This window comes from Nycticebus coucang, chromosome 9, assembly GCF_027406575.1.
Source record: "Nycticebus coucang isolate mNycCou1 chromosome 9, mNycCou1.pri, whole genome shotgun sequence".
In the NCBI taxonomy this organism is placed as follows: domain Eukaryota; kingdom Metazoa; phylum Chordata; class Mammalia; order Primates; family Lorisidae; genus Nycticebus; species Nycticebus coucang.
Window position 1 is genome coordinate 14,553,719 of NC_069788.1, and position 22,580 is coordinate 14,576,298.

A 22,580-nucleotide genomic window follows, 5' to 3' on the forward strand; every position below is an offset into this window, starting at 1 on the left:
CCGGTCTGTGGCTGGCCTTTCCCGGGCCGGGAGACCCTCCTTGCCCCGCCCCTGGCGGGGGGCTCCCCTGCGTCCCAGGAGCTGGCGGGCACGAGGGCCGTGCTGGAGAGGAGGGAAGGAGCTGGCCGTCGGCCCCCTTTCCTTTCCTTTCACTGATGACGTCTAATGTCGGTTTCCTTTCCAAAACTTTTGCGCTCCTCCCATACTCGGGCGCTAGAACAGATGGGGTTTGGGGACAGAAGAGACCCTAGGGGTTGGGAAGGGTATGGTGGCCTGTGGTTCCTCGTAAACGGGAGCAAAAGGTGTGGGGCGGCAGCGCCAAATCTTTGCAAGTTCTGGAGGCGCTGGAGGGGTTGACATATCTGCTTCTGTTTATGTTTTTTTCTCTATGCCCTACCCTTTGGGTTACAGAGTCTTCAGCCTTCTGTGCCCATTGTGCGATTCCGCCTTGATGACGTGAGTTGCTCGTTCTCACTTCCAGGTGTCACATTCCTTTCCAATCTTTTTTGATAGGTGTAGAAATGTGTAGGTTGGTAGAAAGGTGTAGCCCCCTTACTTGTAGCCTGCTTGACCTCAGGTACCACCTTTCCCAGCCATCTTATTTGTGCTTATTCAATGATAAAAACATAGACCTTAAGTGACTTAGAGTGGCCTGATTATTATTTCCCTACCCCATATTAAAAGCCCTTTGGTTTATTTTATTTGGATGTTCAACTTGTTACACATTACACCTCTCCGCATTCTCAGAGCCCCCTCTTCCCTCTTTATCTTTACCTTGTTCTGTTGTTACTTCTTGTTACAATGTATTTTTGTCCTTTTGGATCACAAATAAAAACCTTCCGTCTAGAAATCAGGCTTGTTTTATTTTACTTAAATTATCAGATTCCATTAGGATGTCTGATACTTCCGTAGTATGTAAATTTTTGTGGCAGAGACTCTACAAAATAATAAAAGATTTTGTGAAGATTTAAGAAAAGGCTTCTCTTCCTACTTCTCTTACTGCCTTCACTGTCACAGATCAAAAACACTGGCCTTACTATGGCGCCTGGCAGGAATGGAAACCCTAAAGATTGACTGTGGTCTCCAGAGCTATCCAGTCCAGACTTGGAAAGTTTCCTGGCTCTTCCAGTCCATCAGGTTCACTTTATTTAGAAACAAGCAGGTAACCAGTATCAAAGTCTAGTGGTACTGTCTAGGCAGTTACTAATAAGCAAAGGAATAAAACATGGCATGAAGATAGATCGGAAAACTAAAATTCTGAAACATGCGTTAATGTTTTACGTACTGAAAGCCAATGTATGATTTTATAAGTAAAGTAGGTCTTCAGAGTATAGAGACCAATATTGAAAGAGAGAATTGCGGTAGACTTTAGATAGATAAGGAGGGGAAGCTATGTAAGTTAGTAATATTACAGCAGGAACAAATAAAATGTAAAGGGAATTAAGGAATTAGGACTTTGAAAACTTGGATGTTAGAGTGGAAAAAAATATTAGTACTGAGGACCATTTAAATTTCTGCACATCTCTTTAATCACTGTGTTATTAGAGCTGGATTCTCATGTCTCCTACATTCAGTCTTTTTGGATATGTTATTTTGGTTTAAGTATATGAAGAAAATCTAATTTCAGTAAAATATAAGTAGGAGCAGAGAAGTATTTTCCAGATAATTGTGTAGACTTCTTAAAAGTTAGTTGCTAAAGGGATCTGAAAAGCTGTCAGTGAACCTTTTGTTTTCCATAATATTAAAATCCATCAGTCCATTTTGCACTTTGAGTGCATTTTGCATTTTGTACTTTTACCCACGCATGGCTTTATAACATCACTTTACCATGACTGATTATTTAGAAAACAGTGGTTCACCTAGTTCTGCACATCTTTCAAATAAGGATATACTACATATTTCACTACACAACATCAAAATATCACATTTATTAAATTGCCTTGGATTTTTCTTTCAGAAATTTCATCGAAAATTCTAAGTTCTGAGAAATTGTCAGGCTCATGGTTGTGGTTCCAAGTTGTTCAAAATTCTGACTGTCATTTGAAAACTTGTTATCATTGGTAACAAATACTGTCAGTTTTTCTTGAAGTGATAGGTTCCCTTTGTTCATTTGACAAAAATCTACCAAATACCCAAGTAGTTTGGTATTAGTTTGTTAGTGTTCTTGCAAGTAAAAGTGCTATTTCTTAAAGAGTGCCTGAGTTGGCTTTGAACTCTATCAAGATGCTTTTCCTGTAGATAGCCATCTCATGTCTTGGTATGCAGCAGAAGGATTTTATGCATATTTCATATTTTACACCACAAAGTATTAAAAAGACTCAAGGGTTGAAATTTAGTAACATTTTTACTGGTTCTTCAAGCCAGGTCTTCAGTTACATTGATCTTTTTGGGGTGCATGTTGGTGATGAATAATAAAGTGACTCCTGGAACAGTTTGGTGTCATTAACTTGATTCATGCTACTGCATCGGTAGTTCACACCATGGCTTATGAACCATGAGTGCAAATGTCAGCACAGTCAAAAAGACAGAAAGGATCTTGGTATTATGAGAATATTTTTCAACTTTTGAATTGCCAGAAAGGGTTCTGGGGACTGTCAAGGGTCTGAGGACTTCCTACTTTGAGACCTGCTGCCAGTCATCTACTACAGAATCAAGGTGTGAATGTTGTTTTTGTGATCTTTGGAAAACAATGGACTACGGTTTTTTTCCCTGCTTAAGGAATGGTTAGATTTTGTCTCTCATCCCTGTCATTAGTGTTTACTATGTCAAATCTAACTAGCTCCAAGATGACAGCACCTTTCAGTTGCATTTTCATTAATATGGGAGCCAGTATCCATTTCTGTAAAGTAAGTTTATTGTTAAAGCTCCTTAAAGTGAACATCACTTGTGAACTTGTTTGAAATATAAAACATGTGACCCCAGTCTTACTGAATCAGAAACTGCAGGGTAACAAGGTCCCAGGCATTATCTTTGCTCATTAAGTTTAATAAACACTCATCTTTTCTCATTCCATCTTTGTGCCCTAGTGGTTCTCAGTCTTGGCCACTCATTAAAATGGGAGTTTAAAAAATTTCAATATCTAGACCAAGTAAATCAGATTCTCTTTGGAGAGGTTTAGGGCTATTCTAAACATTTCTTTATAATAGTTATGTTAGTTTCTTTTATAAAATGCTGTAAGATGTTATTTCATATGTCATTTAAAAACAGTTGCTACTGTCTAGCTGTTACTATGGCTAGGAACTACACATATTCTGAACTCTTTACATCTCAGTTCATTCTTACAACCTGCCATGGGAGAAGTATTCTTATTCCCATGTGATGGATGAGGACACATGGTTCATTTTATAATATGGTACCTATTGATGACATAAAGTTCGTAGAGGGTCTCGGTTTTGAAACTGTAAAGGGTGTCTGATACTGAAAAGTTCAGGAACCCCTGGCTTAACTCTTCTGTCTGGTTTCCAGGTTGTCCGGCTGATGTTGGCAAACCCCTTCCTTTGTAGTAATATCTATTACTTTGAACTTTGTAAAAGTGCTGATCGTTCTTGAAATCCAGCAGATTTATTGGAAATTTATTTGTGTTCCAATAAATCTGGGGGATGTTTAAAATATTTATGAATTCATTTAAAAACAAATTCATTAAAATGTTAATAGAACTAACATTTTATGGGGAATAACTGTTTCCTAAAGCACAAAGATTAGTAAACAGTTAAGCGTTTGAAATTTGATCCCAGGCTTTAAAAAATTTTTTTTTTCTAATATGCAGGTTCCAAAGTCTTATTTCCCTTCTCACTTAATTTCTTCCTGCTCTTCTCTCACCAACTGAAATGCCAACAATAGGAAGGAATGACATGCAACAAGCAGGATGCATTTCAGGTGCATTGCGCCGAGTCAAAGAAGCCAGTCTCAAGAGATAGCGCATCGTACGAATGCATTATGACATTTCAGAAAAGACAGAAACTACAAGATAGTGGTTGATGGGGGCTCAGGTGGAGAGAGGGGTTAACTACCAAGGGACACAGAGGACTTTTCTGAGGTGATGGAACTATTATTATTTGATTGGAGTAGTAGAATTTGGAGGTTGTGAAAGTACTTAGGTCATTCTATTCTGTTCACACTCCTGAAGTAGGATACCCAGAAAGGAAGTAATAAATGAACCTTCAAAGAATAAAAGGACAAAACAAGGCTTTTGTTTGAGAACGGTGTTTCTCAAGTTTGGCTCAGATTAGAATCCTCAGGCATTTAAAGTACTGATGTCTGGAGGAGCATCCTTCTCTATTGATTCAATTGACTGGACCTGTGGCGAGGGGAGAGGCATTAAACTACTTAAAAGCTACCCAGGTGATTGAGTCTAAGGCGAGAACACATCTGGATGCAGCAGCTGAGGGAGTAGACCAGAGGGTCTTCAAATGTCCTGGGGCCAGTAGCAGCCTCATCTGGTAACAAGTTACAAATGCAGATTTTTTGGCCCCACCTCAGACTTCTTGAATCTGAAACTCTGGAGGCAGGGCTTAACAATCAGGGCTTTTTAAACAAGTCCTCCAGATGATTCTTATGCACTCTAGGGTTAGAGAATTGCTGGAGTAAAGTCCTGTGCTCTGTGTTAAGTCACTAGAATGGTGTTAGTAATTACGAAGCAGCCCTGGCTGATTAGCGGAGTCTACCTCAGTACCTGTGAGTGTACTTTGTTCGCTGGAAAGCTCCTTGTAATGTGACTGTGTTTGTTTTCAGTGTTGACTTCTCTTTATTTAAAGCCCTTTAAGATCTGAATCAGGAACTGGTGTGTTGCAGTACACTTGTGTGCTGGGTGAGGATGTAGGTGTGCCGAGAATTTAGGAGAGAAGTTCAAAGAACAGTAAATATATTCTTTTTCTCTCTCTCTTTTTTTTTTTTTTTTGATCAATGTAATTTAAGTGTGCCGCGGACATTTAACTATAGATTCCAGTGTTCCGTGAGATTAAAAAACGGTTGAAAAACTGATTTGAATTATAGTATATTGTGTTAATTACATGGTGACTACTGGCAGTTAATCTCGAGCTGCATGGTAGTTTTGAACTGTCATAACAGGGCAGAAATTAATTTTATCCAAGTTATATTCTGTGATGCTTTAGTAATAACCGTAGGATGAGACAACTTCTAGTTCTGTCTCCTTTAGGTTGGAGAGCTTCCTAGGGAAAGTATCCAAAGCTAGTTATAATGATGATGTTACGTGATACCATTAATGTTATACCATGTTATGTGAGGAAATATGTAATTGAGCACTACTGTTAACATTTTTTTTTTTTTTTGCTGAAGTGCTATTGTACTTTATTCATGAAATAGCCTTTGAAAATTCTAAATCTTGAACAAGTTCATAAGGTACAGTGGATTTTCCTTACATATCTAAAAGAACCTTGACATAAATCAGTGTGAGAGAATACATAATGTAGTAACAACAATTTCTTTTTGTTTTATCTCAGGCTATCTTGGCATTCTGCTGGATATATGTTCGTAAATACCAAAGTCAGCGGGAAAGTGAAGTTATCTCCACCATAACAGCTATTTTTTCTCTGGCAATTGCACTCATCACCTCAGCACTTCTCCCAGTGGATATATTTTTGGTTTCTTACATGAAAAATCAAAATGGTACATTTAAGGTAAATACTATAACTGTAAATTTTTTCTTTGCAAAGTCCTGGCAGTTTTTAAGTTTAGCAGTCCAGTGTATATTGTGCTTTTTGTATCTGGGAACAAATGAGAATGGGAACGCAGCACAGAGCCTGCGGGAAACGTGACAAGGAGCCTGAAAGACTAGCAGCAGGCTTGCAGCCGACCAGGCCGTTAAGCAGGCCTACAGATGTGAGCAGTGCCTTTGGCTAGTCTGAAAGTGTTTTAGGTAATCATAATGGACGATGGTTTTAAGTTTTTGTGTTTCTTATAACTCTGCTCGTGTTTATTTGATTTGATTTGCATTAATGAAATAAGTAAATAATTTGGAAAATTTTTGAACTCGGTAGTTCAGAATTTTAATCTCCATTTTGTGTTGATTAATTGAAGTCAGTACGTATAGTGGAAAGACTACTGGCCTGGGACTTATAAGACGAGAGTTCTAACCTGGACTCTTACCTCTTCAGCTGTGTACCTTTGGCCAAATCACTTAATTTTCTGACCATCAGAGTCCTCATTCTAAAGATGAAGAGTGTGGACTGACAGGTTTCAGAGTGCCCTTTCAATTATGCAAATTACTTTTAAATTTCTTATTACGCTCTGTGAGGCAGGAACTGTGTCTGTGTTATTGTATCCCTGGTATCTAGCACACAGTACTTTAATACTTGAATGAAAAAGTGTTTCAATTATCTCAATAATACATGGTTATAAAATAACTTTCTGAATGGGCTAAATGGGCATAAATTATATAGAATGGGTCACATGGTATTAGGCATTTTAAATTGGGCCAAATGGCACGAATCATTTGAAAATATTTTCGTAGTTAGGTTTAGCTATATTCTGATTGCTGTGAAAATTTTATTTTTTTTCCTATAGGTTAGTCATTCAGCAGTATTGATTGAGCACTTAGTATGTACTCACACTGTGGTATTACAAGTGTTACAAAGATAGTAACTCACATCTCTTGAATATTTACTGTGTGTCAGACCCAGTTTTTTAAGTGTTTTACATGCATTGCTTTGATCCTTCAACCTTTTAAGGTATATAATAGTATCCTTATTATTTTTTTTTATTGTTTCAGGTTCATTGAGGGCACAAAGAATTAGGTTACACTGATTACATTTGTTAGGCAAAGTCCCTTTTATAGTTGTGTCCGTCCCCAAGAGGTGTGCCATGTGCTTTAACCCCTCATCCCCCACCCTCCTCCTCTCTTCCACTCCCTCATTCCCCCAGCCCCTACCTTGAATTGAGTTTTTTGCTTATGTGGGTATGTATTAGATCATATATTGGCTTCATATTAGAATTGAGTACATTGGATTCTTGCTTCTCCATTCTTATAATACTTAACTAAGAAGAATGTGTTCCAACTTTATCCAGATTAATTCAAAAGATACAAAGTCTCCATCTTTTTAAATGGCTAAATAGTATTCCAGGGTATACATATACCACAGCTTGTTAATCTATTCCTGGGTTGGTGGGCATTTAGGTTGTTTCCACATTTTGGCGACTATAAGTAGAGCTGTGATAAACAGTCTAGTGCAAATGTCCTATGACAAAATGATTTTTTTCTTTCTGGGTAGATGCCTAGTAATGGGATTGCAGGATAAAATAGGATGTCCAATTTGAGTTCTTTGAGGATTCTCCGTATTTCCTTCCAAAAAGGTTGTATTTGTTTGGAGTCCCACCAACAGTGCAGAAGTGTTGCCTTCTCTCCACATCCATGCCAGCATCTGTAGCTTTGAGACTTTGATTGGGCTAGCCTCACTGGGGTTAGGTGATATCTCAGGGTATTTTTGATTTGCATTTCTCTGACCATCAGGAACAATGAACATTTTTTTCAAATGTTTGTTAGCCATTCGACTGTCTTCATCAGAGAAGGGTTCTGTTCACATCTCTTGCCCAGTGGTAGATGGGTTGTTTGCTCTTTTTTTCTTGATTAATTTGAGCTCTCTGTAGATTCTAGTTATCAAGCCTTTGTCAGATTGATATCCTGAAAATATCTTTTCCCATTCTGAAGGTTGTCTTTTTGCTTTTACTTATTATGTCCTTAGCTATGCAGAAGCTTTTCAGCTTAATGAAGTCCCATTTGTTAATTTTCATTGTTGTCGTGATGGCTGCTGAAGTCTCTATCATAAAATCTTTCCCTAGTCCAACATTATCAAGAGTTTTTCCCAGACTTCCTGCTAAGATTTTCTTTGTTTTGTGTCTGAGATTTAAATCTTTTATCCATCTTGAGTCAATTTTTGTAAATGGTGAAAGGCGTGGATCAAGTTTTAGTCTTTTACATGTGATTATCCAGTTCTCCCAGCGCCGTTTGTTGAATAGGGATTCTTTTCCCCACTGTATGCTTTTGTTTGGTTTATCAATGGTCAGATCGCAGGGAAAGACTGGTTTCATCTCTTGACTTTCTATTCTCTTCCATATGTCTATGTCTCTACTTTTGTGCTAGTACCGTGCTGTTTTGATTACTGTGGACTTGTAAGATAGCCTTAAGTCTGGTAGAGTAATAACTCCGGCTTTGTTTGTATTTAAGAATGGCCTTGACCATATGGGTTTTTTTCCTTGTTCCATACAAAATGAGGTACTGTTTTTTCCAGTTCTTCAAAATATGATGTTGGTATTTTAATGGGGATTGCACTGAATCTGTAGATTGCATGGGTAAAATAAACACTTTAACAATGTTGATTCTTCCCAGCCAAGAGCATGGTATGTTCTCCCATTTGTTAATGTGTTCTGCTGTTTCTTTCCTTAGAGTTTTGTAATTCTTTTTGTAAAGGTCCATCTTCTGTTAGGTATATTCCTAAGTATTTCATTTTCTTTGAAGCTACTGTGAAGGGAATTGTGTATTTGATTTGCTTCTCAACTTCACTGTTATTGGCGTATACAGAGGCTTCTGATTTGTGGACAGTGATGTTATTCTCTGAGACATTACTGTATTTCCTGATAACTTCCAGGAGTTTTATGGTTGAGTGTCTAGGGTTTTCTAAGTCTAAGATCATATCATCTGCAAAGAAGGAGAATTTGACCTCCCCTGCCACCATATGAATGCCCTTTATATCCTTCTCTTGCCTGATTTCATTGGCTTGAAGTTCCAGCACAATGTTGAATAATAGTGGTGATGGTGGTCGTCTTTGATTGCAGTTCTAAGTAGAAAATCTTTCAGTTTTATTCTATTCAGTATGATGTTAGCTGTGGGTTTGTCATAGATGGCTTCAATCAGCTTAAGAAATGTGCCACCTCTGCCAATTTCTTATGTATTCTTGTTAGAAAAATGTTCTTGTTAATTTTGTTAAATGCTTTTTCTGCATCTTATTGAAAGGATCACATGGTCTTTGTTTTTGCTTCTATTGATATGGTGTGTTACATTAATGGATTTGTGTATGTTAAAACCACTTTGTATCCCTTGGATAAAGCCTACTTGATCATGATGTATAATTTTTTTTAATGTGTAGCTGCAATCTATTAGCTAAGATTTTGTTGAGTATTTTTGCATTGATACTCATTAGTGAAATCAGTCTGTGGTTCTCCTTTTTTGTTGGGTCCTTTCCTGGCTTTGGAATCAAGGTGATGTTTGCTTCATAGAACATGTTGGGGAAGATGCCTTCCTTCTCAATGTTTTGGAATAGGTTCTGCAGTATAGGTACAAGCTCATTTTTGAAGGTGTGGTAGAATTCTGGTGTGAAGTCATCTGGTCCTGAACTTTTTTTTGTTGGAACCGTTTTTGTTGTTTCTGCAATCTCAGTGCTTGATAATGGTCTGTTGAAGAGATCTATTTCTTCCTGGTTAAGTCAAGGGAAATGGTATGATTTCAGGTATTGGTCCATTTTCTCCACTTTGTCAAATTTCTGGGCATAGAGTTTTTGGTAGTAATCAGAGATAATCTCTTATATCTCTGTGGTATATCGGTTGTTATTTCCCCCTTTTCATTTCTGATTGAGGTATTAAAGATTTTACTTTTGTATTTCTGGTTAATCTGGCCAATGGTTTATCAATTTTATTTATCTTTTTGAAGAACCAACTTTGTGTTTCATTAATTTTCTGAATGATTCTTTTATTTTCAATTTCATGTATTTCTTATTTAATTTTGGTTATTTCTTTTTTTCTGCTAGGTTTGGGATTGGATTGGTCTTTTCCATTTCTTTAAGATGATTCATTAGATTGTTGATGTGCTCTTTCTGTTTTTCAGAGATGGACATCTAATGCAATAAATTTTCCTCCTAGGACTGTTTTTGCAGTACCCCACAGGTTTTGGTAACTTATAGCTTCAGAATTTAACAATTTCCATTTTTATCTCTTCCTTGACCCAACTGTCATATGGTTGTTTAGTTTCCATGCCTTTGTGTAAGGATGACAATTTTTGTTGGAGTTCAGTTCCACTGTTATTGCTTTGTGGTCCAGAAGATACAGATATAGTTTTAATTCTTTTTATTTTGTTGAGGTTTGATTTGTTTCCTAGGATATAATCTATTTTGGAGAATGTTCCATGGGGCCATGAGAAGAACATGTATTCTTTAGCTTTGGGATGGTGTGTTCTGCATATATCTATTAAGAACAGTTGTTTTGGGATCATGTTTAAGTTCCTTGTATCTTTGTTTAGTTTCCATTTAGAGGATCTGTCCAGCTCTTTAAGAGGTGTTTTAAAGTCCTCTACTGTTATGGTGTTATAGGATATCATATTGCTTAGACCAGTTAAGGTCTGTTTGATTGGTTTGGCAGCATTTAGGTTAGGTGCATAAATATTTAGAATTGAAATGTCCTCTTGTTGTATTGTTCCCTTGACCAATAGGAAGTGACCATCTTTGTCTTTCTTAACTTTAATTGCTTTAAATCCATTTGTATCTGAAAATAAGTTTGTGACCCCTCCTTTCTTCTGATTTTCATTTGACTGAACTGTTGTTTTCCATTCCTTCATCCTGACTCTTTCTTTGTCCTTTGAGGCAAGTATGTTTCCTGCAGGCAGTCAATGGATGACTTCTTTTTTTTTTTTTTATCCAATCAGCCAGCCTGTGCCTCTTCAGTGGGGAATTCAAGCCATCAACAATTTATTGAGATAATTGATAAGGGTGGTGGAGTTCTATTCATTTTATTTTGTGAAAGTCCATTGTTTAGTTTTATCTTCTGCGTCATTGTGGAAGCTAGGTTTTCTCCTTTAGTTTCTGAGTGTTTAGTTTGCTGGTGGTCCATTGTGATGGTCAATGTGTAGAATAGGTCTAAGTATTTCCTATAGCGCTGGTCTTGTTATGGCAAGCTTTCTCAGTATTTGCATATCAATAAATGATTTGATTTCTCCATTAATTATGAAGTTTAGTTTAGCAGGATATAGGAATCTGGACTTAAAATCATTTTGTTTGAGTAGGTTAAATTTCCATGAACATTCTCTTTTTGATTGCAAAATTTCATTTGAGAAGTCTGCTGTCACCTGGATGGATTTACTCCTTTAGATGTATTGACACTTACTCCTGGCTGCTTGCTGAGTTTTTACTTTGATCTTGGCTTTGGACAGGTTCATGACAGTGTGTCTTGGAAAAGCTCTGTTTGAGTTGGACGCTCTGGGATTTGATATTCCTCTGAAAGGAGTGTGTCAGAATCTTTGGTGACACTTGGGAAATTTTCATTTCTGATGTCCTCTAGTAAGGCTTCCATTCCTCTGGGGCAATTTTTTTCCCCTTTAGGGGTATCTATAATTTGTATGTTTGAACACTTCATGAAGCCTCATAATTCTAAATGAATGCTCTGCTTTTTCTCTCCTCTTTTCTGCCTCTTTACCTATATTAGCTTAAGAGATTCATCCTTTAGCTCTGAGATTCGTTCTCTGTGGTCTAATCTGTTATTGATACCTTCTATCGCACCTTTAAGTTCCCTGAATGCTTCAATTCTTTAAGCTCTGCTATATCCTTTCTGTATTCTTTATATCTTTCATCTCTTATTTATTCCGTTTTTGGATTTCCTTTTGGTTATTTTCCATTTCTCAGCAATTTCTTTCATTATTTTTACCATCCATATTTTAAATTCTCTTTCTGTTGTTTCTAACATTTCTTCATGGGTGGAATCCTCTGCAGTAGCTACCGCATGATCCCTTGTGGGGGTTGCTCTGTTCTGGTGTTTCAGGTTGCCAGGATTTTTCTACTGTTTTTCTTCCTTATGTGTGTTTTATTTTTGTTTGTTCCCTTACCTTTTTCCTTTTAATTCTTTCTCCTCTTTAAGTTTCCTTGTCTCTGACCTAAGGCATTGAAGTGTCCTTTTGATATAGGGCCCAAAAGTAAGAGAAGTGTGAAGAACAAGGGGGATAAAAGATAGAAAAGGGAAGGGGTGGCTAAAAGGGAAGAGAGACAGAAAAGAGAGGGGAACGGAAAGGGAAAGACAGGAGTAATACTAGTGGTGTACAGTAGGGAGCTTTGACCCACACTCACTCTTCCCTGGCTCAGGGGGGCAGGGGTGGGTGGGTCTCTTGAGGTCTGGAGCACTTTGCCCACCTGAGCAGGCACAAGACTCCATTTTGACCAAATAGAGAAGAAAAACAAAACTACTGTAAATCAAAACAAAACAAACAGGCACAAAATCTGAAGGGATAAAATTGGGTAGGGGAGGAATAACAGGAGCAGAAAAACTAGCAGAAATGGAGCCTTACTGTTGAGGAAGGAAACAATCAAAAATTATAATTACAAGAGATAAGAAAAGAAAATCTGGGGGAAAAACTTTAAAAAAATGTTAAAAAGAAAAATAATATATATCTATCTTGCCATATATTGTCTGGGCAATGTGTGATCTGGGCTATGAGATGCTAATCACAATGTTGATGCAGTTGTATTAAATGGAGGCTAGAAGGCTCTGTCCCACTGAGGAGACCTGGTCCCATCTTCTTGTCTTCTTTGCCTTCAGTGTTTGCAGGGTTGGGAGCCTGAAGCTGTCTCCTCAGAGTGCTTAATCGCTACACCTGGACTTTTCTAAACTGTGTCCCTTGGCCACGCAGTGGCTTTCCCTAGAAAGTGTAGGTCACTTAAATCTCCTGATGGGTGGCTGCCCCTCTTATCAGGCCTGCCAGAACCATCCTCGCACTAGGACTCTGAGGGCTGATCCTGCAAGGCAGCTGCACGATCAGCTGCACCCACCTAGCCCACAGCTGAGCAATGAAAACTCTGCTCTGCCTGGTGGCTCAGTCTCAGCCCCTGGGCACTTTTCAAGATTACTCAGCCCACTGGCTCAAGCTCTCCCAAAGTAAACTCCACCTACTGCCCAGGTCCAAAAAAACAAAAACAAATAAAGAGCCACAGGGCAGGCCTTCTCTGTCTGTAAACTGCCACTGTTGCCACACCAGCTGGCCTCTGCCAGTACGCAAGTACTTGTCCTTGTACTGCTTCTCCACTGCTTCCCTCTTCTCCGCGGGGTCCTGAAGTCTCCTGCCACTTCCCTGTTTCCCCGAAGGGATGTTTCTGGGCAGGGCCCACCAACCAGAGGTGGCTGGAATCCTTTCTCCTTGATCTTAACCACTCATGGCTGCAAAGGAGTTGTCTTTAGTCCACCATCTATTACTCTTGTTTTTTTTTTTTTTTTTTTTTCCAGTTTTTGGCCGTGGCTGGATTTGAACCTGCCACCTACGGCATATGGGGCAGGCACCTTACTCCCTTGAGCCACAGGCACCGCCCTATTACCCTTGTTTTTAATGGTTGAGAAACCAAGGTTCACAGAGGTGAAAGAACATAACAAGCACAGGATTTGAAGCTCTGTGGTCTGGCTCCAGAACTCTTAGTTCAGAGGCTTCTTGGGAAGATGGCCTTGAGAAGTATAAGAAAGATACTCTCAAGTAGCTTAATAAATAGGATGTCGACCAGTGAGTCCCCTTTTTTTAAAATTAAGCTTAATTCACATTTTGTGTTTTGGGCTGAATTATTTTGGGAGAAAATAACTATTTTGTGATAGTTAGTGATAGTATTGGGTTTCTCTGCTTTTTATTATTGAGTCTGAAGTAATGTGCTTTTAATAATTTTGGACATATGTAATTGTTGACTTAACATTATGAGGTCATTTCCTCTGAGAAATAAATATCATCATAGAATTCTAGAAAAATGTTTAATTTCTTGTGGCTTTTCATTTAGTTGTGTTTCTGGATAAGTAGTTTTGACATTTTAAGACTGTCTAGATATTCTTTTTTATTTTAAAATAATGTAGTATAATTCCAAATGTACAACACGTAATTAGATAAATTTCTAGGGTATTTTGCTTTCTAAAAGCTTTTAAGTTTAGGCAAGTATGATATGAGTATCCCGATAAAATAGAAGAAGTGTAATTATCCCTTGTATAATTATTGTTTGAATAGTTTTCTTAGTTTTGAATTTAGAATATTTATTTATATTTTTGTGGGGAAATATTTTCATGAAATTATGAACTTTCTCTTAGACTAAGTATTTGTTGTAGGTGCATGTATAAATTAGTAGTCACTTTCTCTGTACTAGTTTTTTTTTTTTCTAGTTTTGTAATCTCTGCGATTGCTTGATAGTTGTTTGTGTCAGAGTTTAAGAATCCTTTCACCTAAAGAAGGAAAGGTATTATCTATAAAAACTTAAGGTGCTTATTGTATGTCCCTTAAAAGAAGAAAATACATAACTGTAGTTAATGTACTTATTTTTGTGTTAAATCTAAATGTGGCACCTTTTAAAACTTTTTTCATTATTAGGATACTATTTATTCAGAAATTATTGGTTCTCCTTTTTTGCCTCTTTTATTACTAACTTGTTTCTAGTTCTGTTTGGTTTTAGCCAACTCAGAACTTAGATAATGTATCAGTTTTTTCTTGGTACTTTGATAGTCTTTTTTTTTTCCTTTGATACCTTGAAATGTTCTTTGTGTCTCTGTCTCCTCCCACCTCTTTTGTTTTATGGGGCAGGGAGAGTTAGTGTCATTCACAGGAGTTTAATTTAAAGCTGGCCTCCTATTTGCTATCTCTCAAAAGTAGAACTGAAAAGATTTTTGAAAATTTTTTCCTAATAAACTCTAAACAGTATTTCCTCTAGAAAGTTATTCCTGTGGGCGGCGCCTGTGGCTCAGTGAGTAGGGCGCCGGCCCCATATACCGAGGGTGGCGGGTTCTAACCCGGCCCCGGCCAAACTGCAACCAAAAAAAAAAAAATAGCCGGGCGTTGTGGCAGGCGCCTGTAGTCCCAGCTGCTCGGGAGGCTGAGGCAAGAGAATCGCTTCAGCCCAGGAGTTGGAGGTTGCTGTGAGCTGTGTGAGGCCACGGCACTCTACAGAGGGCACTCTACAGAGGGCCATAAAGTGAGACTCTGTCTCTAAAAAAAAAAAAAAAAAAAAAAGAAAGTTATTAGTTATTCCTGAATTCTCTTCAGGTGCCTCGTGAAAGACAAGTGCAAGTGTTTAAGAATTATTTCTTTGTACTTTATGCCACGATTGCAAATTCAGTCATGTTAGAGCAGTGGTTCTCAACCTTCCTAATGCCATGACCCTTTAACATAGTTCCTCGTGTCGTGGTGACCCCCAACCATAAAATTATTTTCTTTGCTACTTCATAACTGTAATTTTGCTTACTGTTATGAATTGGAATGTAAATATCTGATATGCAGGATGATCTTAGGCGACCCCGGTGAAAGGGTCCGTTGACCCCCACAGGAGTCGCAACCCACAGGTTGAGAACTGCTGCGTTAGAGTAAAAAGTATACCATCATGGCTTTAATCTATTCTAGCACTATTAGGATAAAGGTACAAGTTGACATTTTCAAGGATGTATTTTTAATTGTTATGGTGTGCCTTTTTTATTCCTAATGTATATGCATTCTCTAACTTTCTCCGTTTCCACCTCAAATATTTTGAAACCTCCCTCTAAGTTAAATATGGACCTGCTTGCAGGGTATAATTATTTGGGAGCTCAGTATGTCAGCGATTGCTGGCATTTCCCTTAAGAACAGAAGGTACCCAGGCTTTTCCGAGAGCAGGCCACCTGCATGGCTCTCTCTTGCTGTTGCCTTAGGCCCCTTCCCGCCGTCTCTGCTTCCTCATTCGCAGGGCTGAGTTGTAATGCTCAGGGTGTTTCTGTTGACCTCTCTTTCAACATGCAGCATTGTCGATAATTCTTACTACCTAGTTTCTTTGTTTCTGCCTTTTTTCCTAAAATAATTAACTTTCTTAGATTAAAAAAGAAAGAATCTTAAAGCATTGCTAGAAGTGCTCCATTAAACAGTCTGTTACAGTTGGTCAGTCATTTTGGATGGTGACATACACAAAATGTGCCAATCAAATAGAAATTAGAAATTGACACTATAAGCAACAGTGTTTTTTTTTTTTTTTTTTTAATTAGTGGTTATAATATGGCTTAGTGTTTTAGTGGTCATCTCTTACTCTCCCATTCCCTGATGATTAAGGACATACAACCGGTTATTATGGGAGTCTAATTACATTGTGGGTAATTAATGTAGGGGGGTAGGAAGGCCAGAGAAATGAGCTGGCTTAAAATGAGACCTGAATGAAGATCTAGTAAAAAAAAAAAAAAAAAACAGAAGGAAAGAGCCGTTAGGGAGAAGAAACAGCAAACACAGAGATTCTTAGGCAGGATGAATTTAGCTTATTTGGCTGAAGTGTGGTGTTGAAGGTTTTGTTTTGGTAGAGGCTGAGATCAAGAGAACGGCTAGGGCTGCATTCTTTTATGACTTTTAAGTCATGTTAATGAGTTTAAATTTTCTTCTAACTATAATGGCAAGTTAATGAAGATAAAAGATAACGGTGACTTGGACTAGAGTGGTGCCACTGAAGAAAGATTATTAAGATTGAATTTGCTGGTGGATTAGATACGGGGGTGATGGAGAAAGAACATTGGAGCACTACTGCTTACTTTACAGCAGTGTTTTTCAATCTTTTTTTTTTTATGGCACACTTGAACCTATAGTTAAACTTCTGTGGCACATTTAAATTATGTTGAGCAAAAAAAAGAGTTAAGAAAAAAAGAATATACTTACTGTGCTTTGAACTTCATTTGAAAGTAAATAATGATCTTTAAAAGCTTGCACAGCACACCTAAGATCCTGTCATGGCACACCAGTGTGCAGGGGCATGTCGGTTGAAAATCACTGCCTTAGAGAAATTGATAAACTGGAAGAACAATAGGGCATATGTATGCACGTGGGCTAGTGAAGGAGTGTAGAGAAAAGAGTTGTATTTTGGGCAAGTTAACCTTCAAAGTGCCTATTCTGTATATTCCAGCGGAGGGTGTCAAGTAGGGAGTTGAAGCTCTGGAGATAGTCTAGGACCTGGGAGAGAAGTGTTTGGGAGGCAACACGTGGGTGATATTTAGACGTATAGACTTGACGAGTAACGAGGGACACTAAGTAGTCAAAAAACTTGATGCTGGACCAAGGACGAGAGTACTCTTTCACGGAGAGCCCAGCCCAAGAAGAGGCTGCAATCTGAGAGGTAAGAAGGAAAAAAGAGAGGGAGGCTTCATGGAAATCAGAAGGATGTGTTTGACGAAGAGAGAATGACAGCGTTTTCTAGGCTGTTGAGGTGAAATGAGAGGGGTGGAGAAGTGCCTCTGGTTTGGGTCAGTGTTGACCTGTGAGGAGTAATTCTGGCAGAACAGTAGGGTGGTCAGGAAGGGTGGGAAGGTGGTGATAGGAGTGCTGACAGCTCTTCAGGAAGTTTTGTGCTCTAGGGGAGTAAGAAGAGGGGCTGACAGATACTTTTACTTGTGGCGGTGGTGTCTGTATCTCTTTATGTTTAATGCAAGTTACTTGAGTTTGTATATTTTAGGCATTTAGTAAAGTAGGGGAAATTTTGGAGAAAGGAGAAAGGGTATCATTGTAGGTTCAGTATCCTGGGGAAGCCAGAGGTCAGGGTTTTCAAAGTGAAAGTGGTGGTCGGCTTCCAATAGGAATATGAAAACTCTGGAGAAAGGATGGCCTAGAATTTGGATACAAATGGAGGTAGGTTTTAGATTTGATAGTAAGTTGAGTGAACTCTGGACTTTTGGATTCAAATTTAAGAGACCTCTAAGTAGTGTTTCTCAACCGTGACATTGTGCTGGATGATCCTTTGCTGTGGGGAGCTGTCCTGTGCTCCGTACATGTTTAGTGGCACCCTTGGCTTCTGCCTACTGTATTCTTGTAGCACACTGACCTTCCCTTCAATGTTTCCAGCCATTGCCAATGCCCCGGGGTGGGTCGCCAACATGGCTTCCGAATGAGGGAGGTCTAAGGCCACTGGTCTAAGGTGAGGTTATTGGGTAAAGTGAGGAGAATCATGTTAAAGATTTGGATTGTGCAGAGGGTTTCAAAAAGTCATCTTGAACGATGGGAAAGGGAATTTACTAATGTAACCAACTAAGTCCTTGTTCCAACTAAATCCTTGGAATTCATATCCTTTTCCTTTCTTCTGAAATATTCTTTGTAAATATTCTCTATTTAATATTAGTTCTTCATTGACCCACATTCCTTTGGGTCTTAAGTAATTCTGAAGTTCCTCCCAAAGTTTCTACTTTGGGAGACAGTTTATAAAACATATCAAGAGCATAGCAGTTCTCAAAATGTGGAAGAAGGAAGGTTTCATAAACTAAGCTCTCTTGACAGTACATCAAATACCTTGGAGGCAAGAGTATGCGAAAGCCCAAATACACTAATAGTACTTGAGTGATGTTGTATATTTTACACATATTTGTAGCTTTAAAATAGTAACGGTAATACTCTTATTGCCACACAATTGGCTAGACAGAAGAACTTTATAGAGTAAAAGATGCTAAGTATCATGAATTCTTTTGCTTAAATTATCTTCAAACTTTCCACTTTTAATTTTTTTCTGAGATTGGACTCTTGTCCAGTTTTAAAGTTTAACTTTTAAGTGATTCTCAATGGGACATTACTACCTCCTGGAGTTGTCTTAGAAATTGGCGGGAGATTACATAGTGTTTAATAAACAAAACGGGATAGATGTAACTGTTCTCTGGCCTACCGATACATTGTTCTTAATTTGATCATCTTCATCAAAAATCCTTTTAAACTCCTATTTTGTTGCAAAAGTAACGCTAAAGAAACACTGTTCTTAGCTGAAGCTTCGCGTGCGTACATATTCACTTGGATGTTGAATCAGCAATGAAAAACATTTTAGTCATTGCCTAGGATTTTCTCTCCTGCTTTCCCATTCCATGGAGTAAGGACTGTTTACAGTTTGTTTCCCTTTTCATATATATGTTTGGGTGTTTCTTTCATTAAGAGTTCTTCATGGACATCCATCTATACCAGTGTAAGTCTCATTGTTTTTAATGCCTACATGTTATTCAATCTTATGAACGTATAATAATATATCTTGCCATTTCTTCCCTGGGCATTTTGATTGTTTCTAGTTTCTTTTTTCATTTTTGACACATATTTTTGGCTTGATGCAGTGGCTCACCCTTGTAGTGCCAGCACTCTGGGAGTACTAGATGGGAAGATCACTTGAGACCAGGAGAGTCTGAGACCGCTCTGAGCAAGAGTGAGATTCCATCTGTACAACAATAAAGTCAGGCGGTAGCATGTCTACAGCCAGCTACTTGGGAGGCTGAGAAGGATTGTTGGAGCCCGGGAGTTTAAGGTTACAGTGAGCTATGATGATGCCACTGTACTCTAGCCTAGGAGACAGAGCAAGACCTTGTTTGGAAAAAACAAACAAACAAACAAAATATCTTAACACTATCTTGAATATTATGGGATAAGGAGCTGTTGGGTGAAAACTAGTAAATTATTACTTGGTATAGGCTGGAAAGTATAGGGATAAAGATAAGTGCTTTTTTTTTTTTTTTTGCTTTTTTTTGAGACAGAGCCTTAAGCTGGCACCCTCGGTAGAGTTCTGTGGCATCGCAGCTCACAGCAACCTCCAACTCCTGGGCTTAAGCGACTCTCTTGCCTCGGCCTCCCAAGTAACTGGGATTACAGGCGCCCACCACAACACCCGTCTGTTTTTTGGTTGTAGTTGTCATTGTTTGGCAGGCCTGGGCTGGATTTGAACCCACCAGCTCTGGTGTCTTAGCCGCTTGACCTACAGGCACTGAGCCAGTGCTCGCATTCTTAATAATTTGACATTATACAAAGAGGTGTGCTCTACCAAAATGTAGGGAGAGGTGCCTCAACCTTTTATCTTCTCTCTTATGGCAAGCAGGAGAGTGGTCTTGTAGATAGATAAACACTTTGGACTTGAGTGCCAAGTTGTCTAAACTGAGTTGGTACAAGCTGTTCTTCTGGGGCTACCATATTCCATTTGCTAAACACCTGGAGACTTTGGGCCCCTTTGTCCTATGAGTAAATGAAATTGGTGTACCTTCTCTTGGGTGGGAGAGAGAGTCCAGGTAGGTTAGCTTATTGCACAGTAAGAGCCCCTGATGTAATTCACTGGACAATACTGGTTGTCATTAAAAAATATCTGTCTACTGATGTCTATCCTAATTTGTGTGAATAGACTTAGGATAGATTCAAGAAAGTGTGTAGGAGGCTGTCTTTCTTACTATTGATAGATTTAAGAGACGTCTAGGAGGCTGTCTTGATAGAGTTAAGAGAGTGTCTAGGAAGCTGCCTTTTTTACAATCTCACTATCAATAGTGAGATTGATAGTAATACAATCTCACTATTAGAGTCAAGAGAGTGTCTAGGAGTCTGTCTTACTATTGATAGATTCAAGAGAGTGTCTAGGAGGCTGTCTTTCTTACTATTGATAGATTCAAGAAAGTGTCTTAGAAGGCTGTCTTTCTTACTATTAACTGTGAGGAGATGGCTTTCTGTCCACCTTTTGACACTACTAAATATTATTGTTTTATATTTTTGGGTTACTATAATAATAGATTCTTATATTTTGTTAGTAAAATGTAGTAATTGGGAAGTTCCTATTTGTTGGCTTTTTTCAATTTTTTTATGGCTCTGTCTGTTTTTTTCAGATGATTTTTAGAATCAATACGTATACAAATTGTATACAAAACATTGTATATAAAGCTTCTATACAGCAAAGGAAACAATCAGCAGAGTAAATAGACAACTTACAGAATGGAAGAAAATATTTGCAAACCATGCATCTGATAAAGGGCTAATATCGAGATTCTATAAAGTACTCAAAACAGCAAGAAAAAAAACAACTCCATTAAAAAGGTGGCATGTTACACAAATAGAAGTTTTGCAAAAGATAGTGGGCTAACAAACATATGAAAAAGTGTTTAACACAGAAAAATGCAAATTAAAGCCACAGTGAGATATCACCTTACTGTTGTCAGAATAGCTATTATAAAAAGTTCAAAAATAGTTAATGCTGGTGTGAATACACCAAGAAAGGGACATACATACCATGGAGTACTACTCAGCCATAAAAAGGAACGAGCGAATGTCTTTTACAACAGTGTCGATGAAACTGGGGACCGTCATCCTAAGTGAAGTATCTCAGGAATGGAAACACAGAAGCACATCGAGTGCTGTGCTCTCTAACAATCTGGGATTAGTGGATGGGGACACATGGGCACAGAGAGAAGTAAGTTATTGGAATTCAAGAAGGTGGGGGAGGATAAGGATAGAAACCTACCTCTCCAGTACAGTAAACACCATTCAGGCGAGAGGCACGCTAACAGCCCTGGCTTAAGCCTCATAAAAGCTATCCAGGTGATAAAAAACATACCTACCTCCTTAATATTTTAAAATTAAAAAATAAATCATTACATAGGAGAGCAGGTGAGTTTCCATTTATAATTTAGTTTTCTTTATATAGTTAACATACATTTTTTATTTAGCCTATTAAGTTTTTTATAGTTTTCATTGCTTTTGGAAAAGTCTGTTTTTATTGTGCATTATGTAGCAATGTTTTGCATTTAAATAATTAAATGTGAATTTTATATAATTTATTTTAGGCATTTATCAGTAAGCAATTTATGGATTCTCATTGTAACATGTGTTTATAGGCAAAAAGGAAAAAAGAAAATAAAAATTGTAAATCACCTTTAGAGGATTAAATGTTGATATCCTTCCTTAAGAGCACTATTAGTGGGCTGGGTACAGTGGCTCACACTGTAATCCTAGCACTTTGGCAGGCTGAGCTAGAAGAATTGCTTGAGCTCAGGAGTTTGAGACAAGCCTGAGCAATAATGAGATATCCCATGTCTAGTAAAAATAGAAAAACTAGCCCGCGTTGTGGTGGGCGCCTATAGTCCTAGTTACTCCCGAGACTGAGGCAGGAGAATCACTTGAGCCCAGGGGTTTGCCATTGCTGTGAGCTGTGATGACACCACAGCACCCTACCCAGGGTGACCAAGTGAGACAGTCTCAGAAAAAGAAAAAAAGCACTAGTGAGATGCTGACTTGAGCTCTCCTTAAAAAAATCAAACTAGACCTCCCATTTGACCCTACAATCTCACTACTAGGCATCTACTCAGAAAGAAAAAAATAACAAAACATTTTATCATAAGGACATTTGCACTAGATTTTTTTTTACTACTATTACAATATTTAATCATTTTTACAATAGGTCTGCTGGTCCATTTTAATCAAATTTGTTGGCAGAATCATCACATATCTCGCTGAATTTCATTTAGAGCAAAAGCAAGTTGCTTAATTTTCACTTCCATTGCTTTTTTGTTCTTGCATGTTTCTTCTAGAAGTCCACGCATTTCTTCTTCAACTTGAAGAACCTTGTAATTCGCAGTATCAATACATTTCTGCTTTTCAGTTGCCAGATGTGAAATTTCAGCCCGATGAGCTTCAACAATTGCATCAACTTGTTTTTTAAAGGCATCATCCATACTATGAAGCTTTTCTATTGCACTCTTTTGTAGTTCAATACTTTTGTCTCTTTCCTCTTTAAGTTTCCTTTCCTTGTTTTCAAATTTTACTTTCACTTCTTTTACTTGTGATTCAAGATGACACAGAAGCTCTCCTTTATCCTGCCACTTCTGATTAAGTGTACTGTAAGCATTTCGAATGCACTAGATTTTTT

The 22,580-nt window shown here is 38.1% G+C and overlaps 1 protein-coding gene across 1 annotated transcript in view; it reads left to right on the plus strand.

Annotated features, from left to right (window-relative positions):
* LMBRD1 (LMBR1 domain containing 1) overlaps positions 1 to 22,580 on the plus strand; it is a 115,069-nt gene that overhangs the window by 306 nt on the left and 92,183 nt on the right. Inside the window, exon 2 of the mRNA XM_053601517.1 lies at positions 5,460 to 5,636. Coding sequence (XP_053457492.1) covers positions 5,460 to 5,636 — 177 coding nt within the window. The remainder of the gene's footprint in view (positions 1 to 5,459; positions 5,637 to 22,580) is intronic.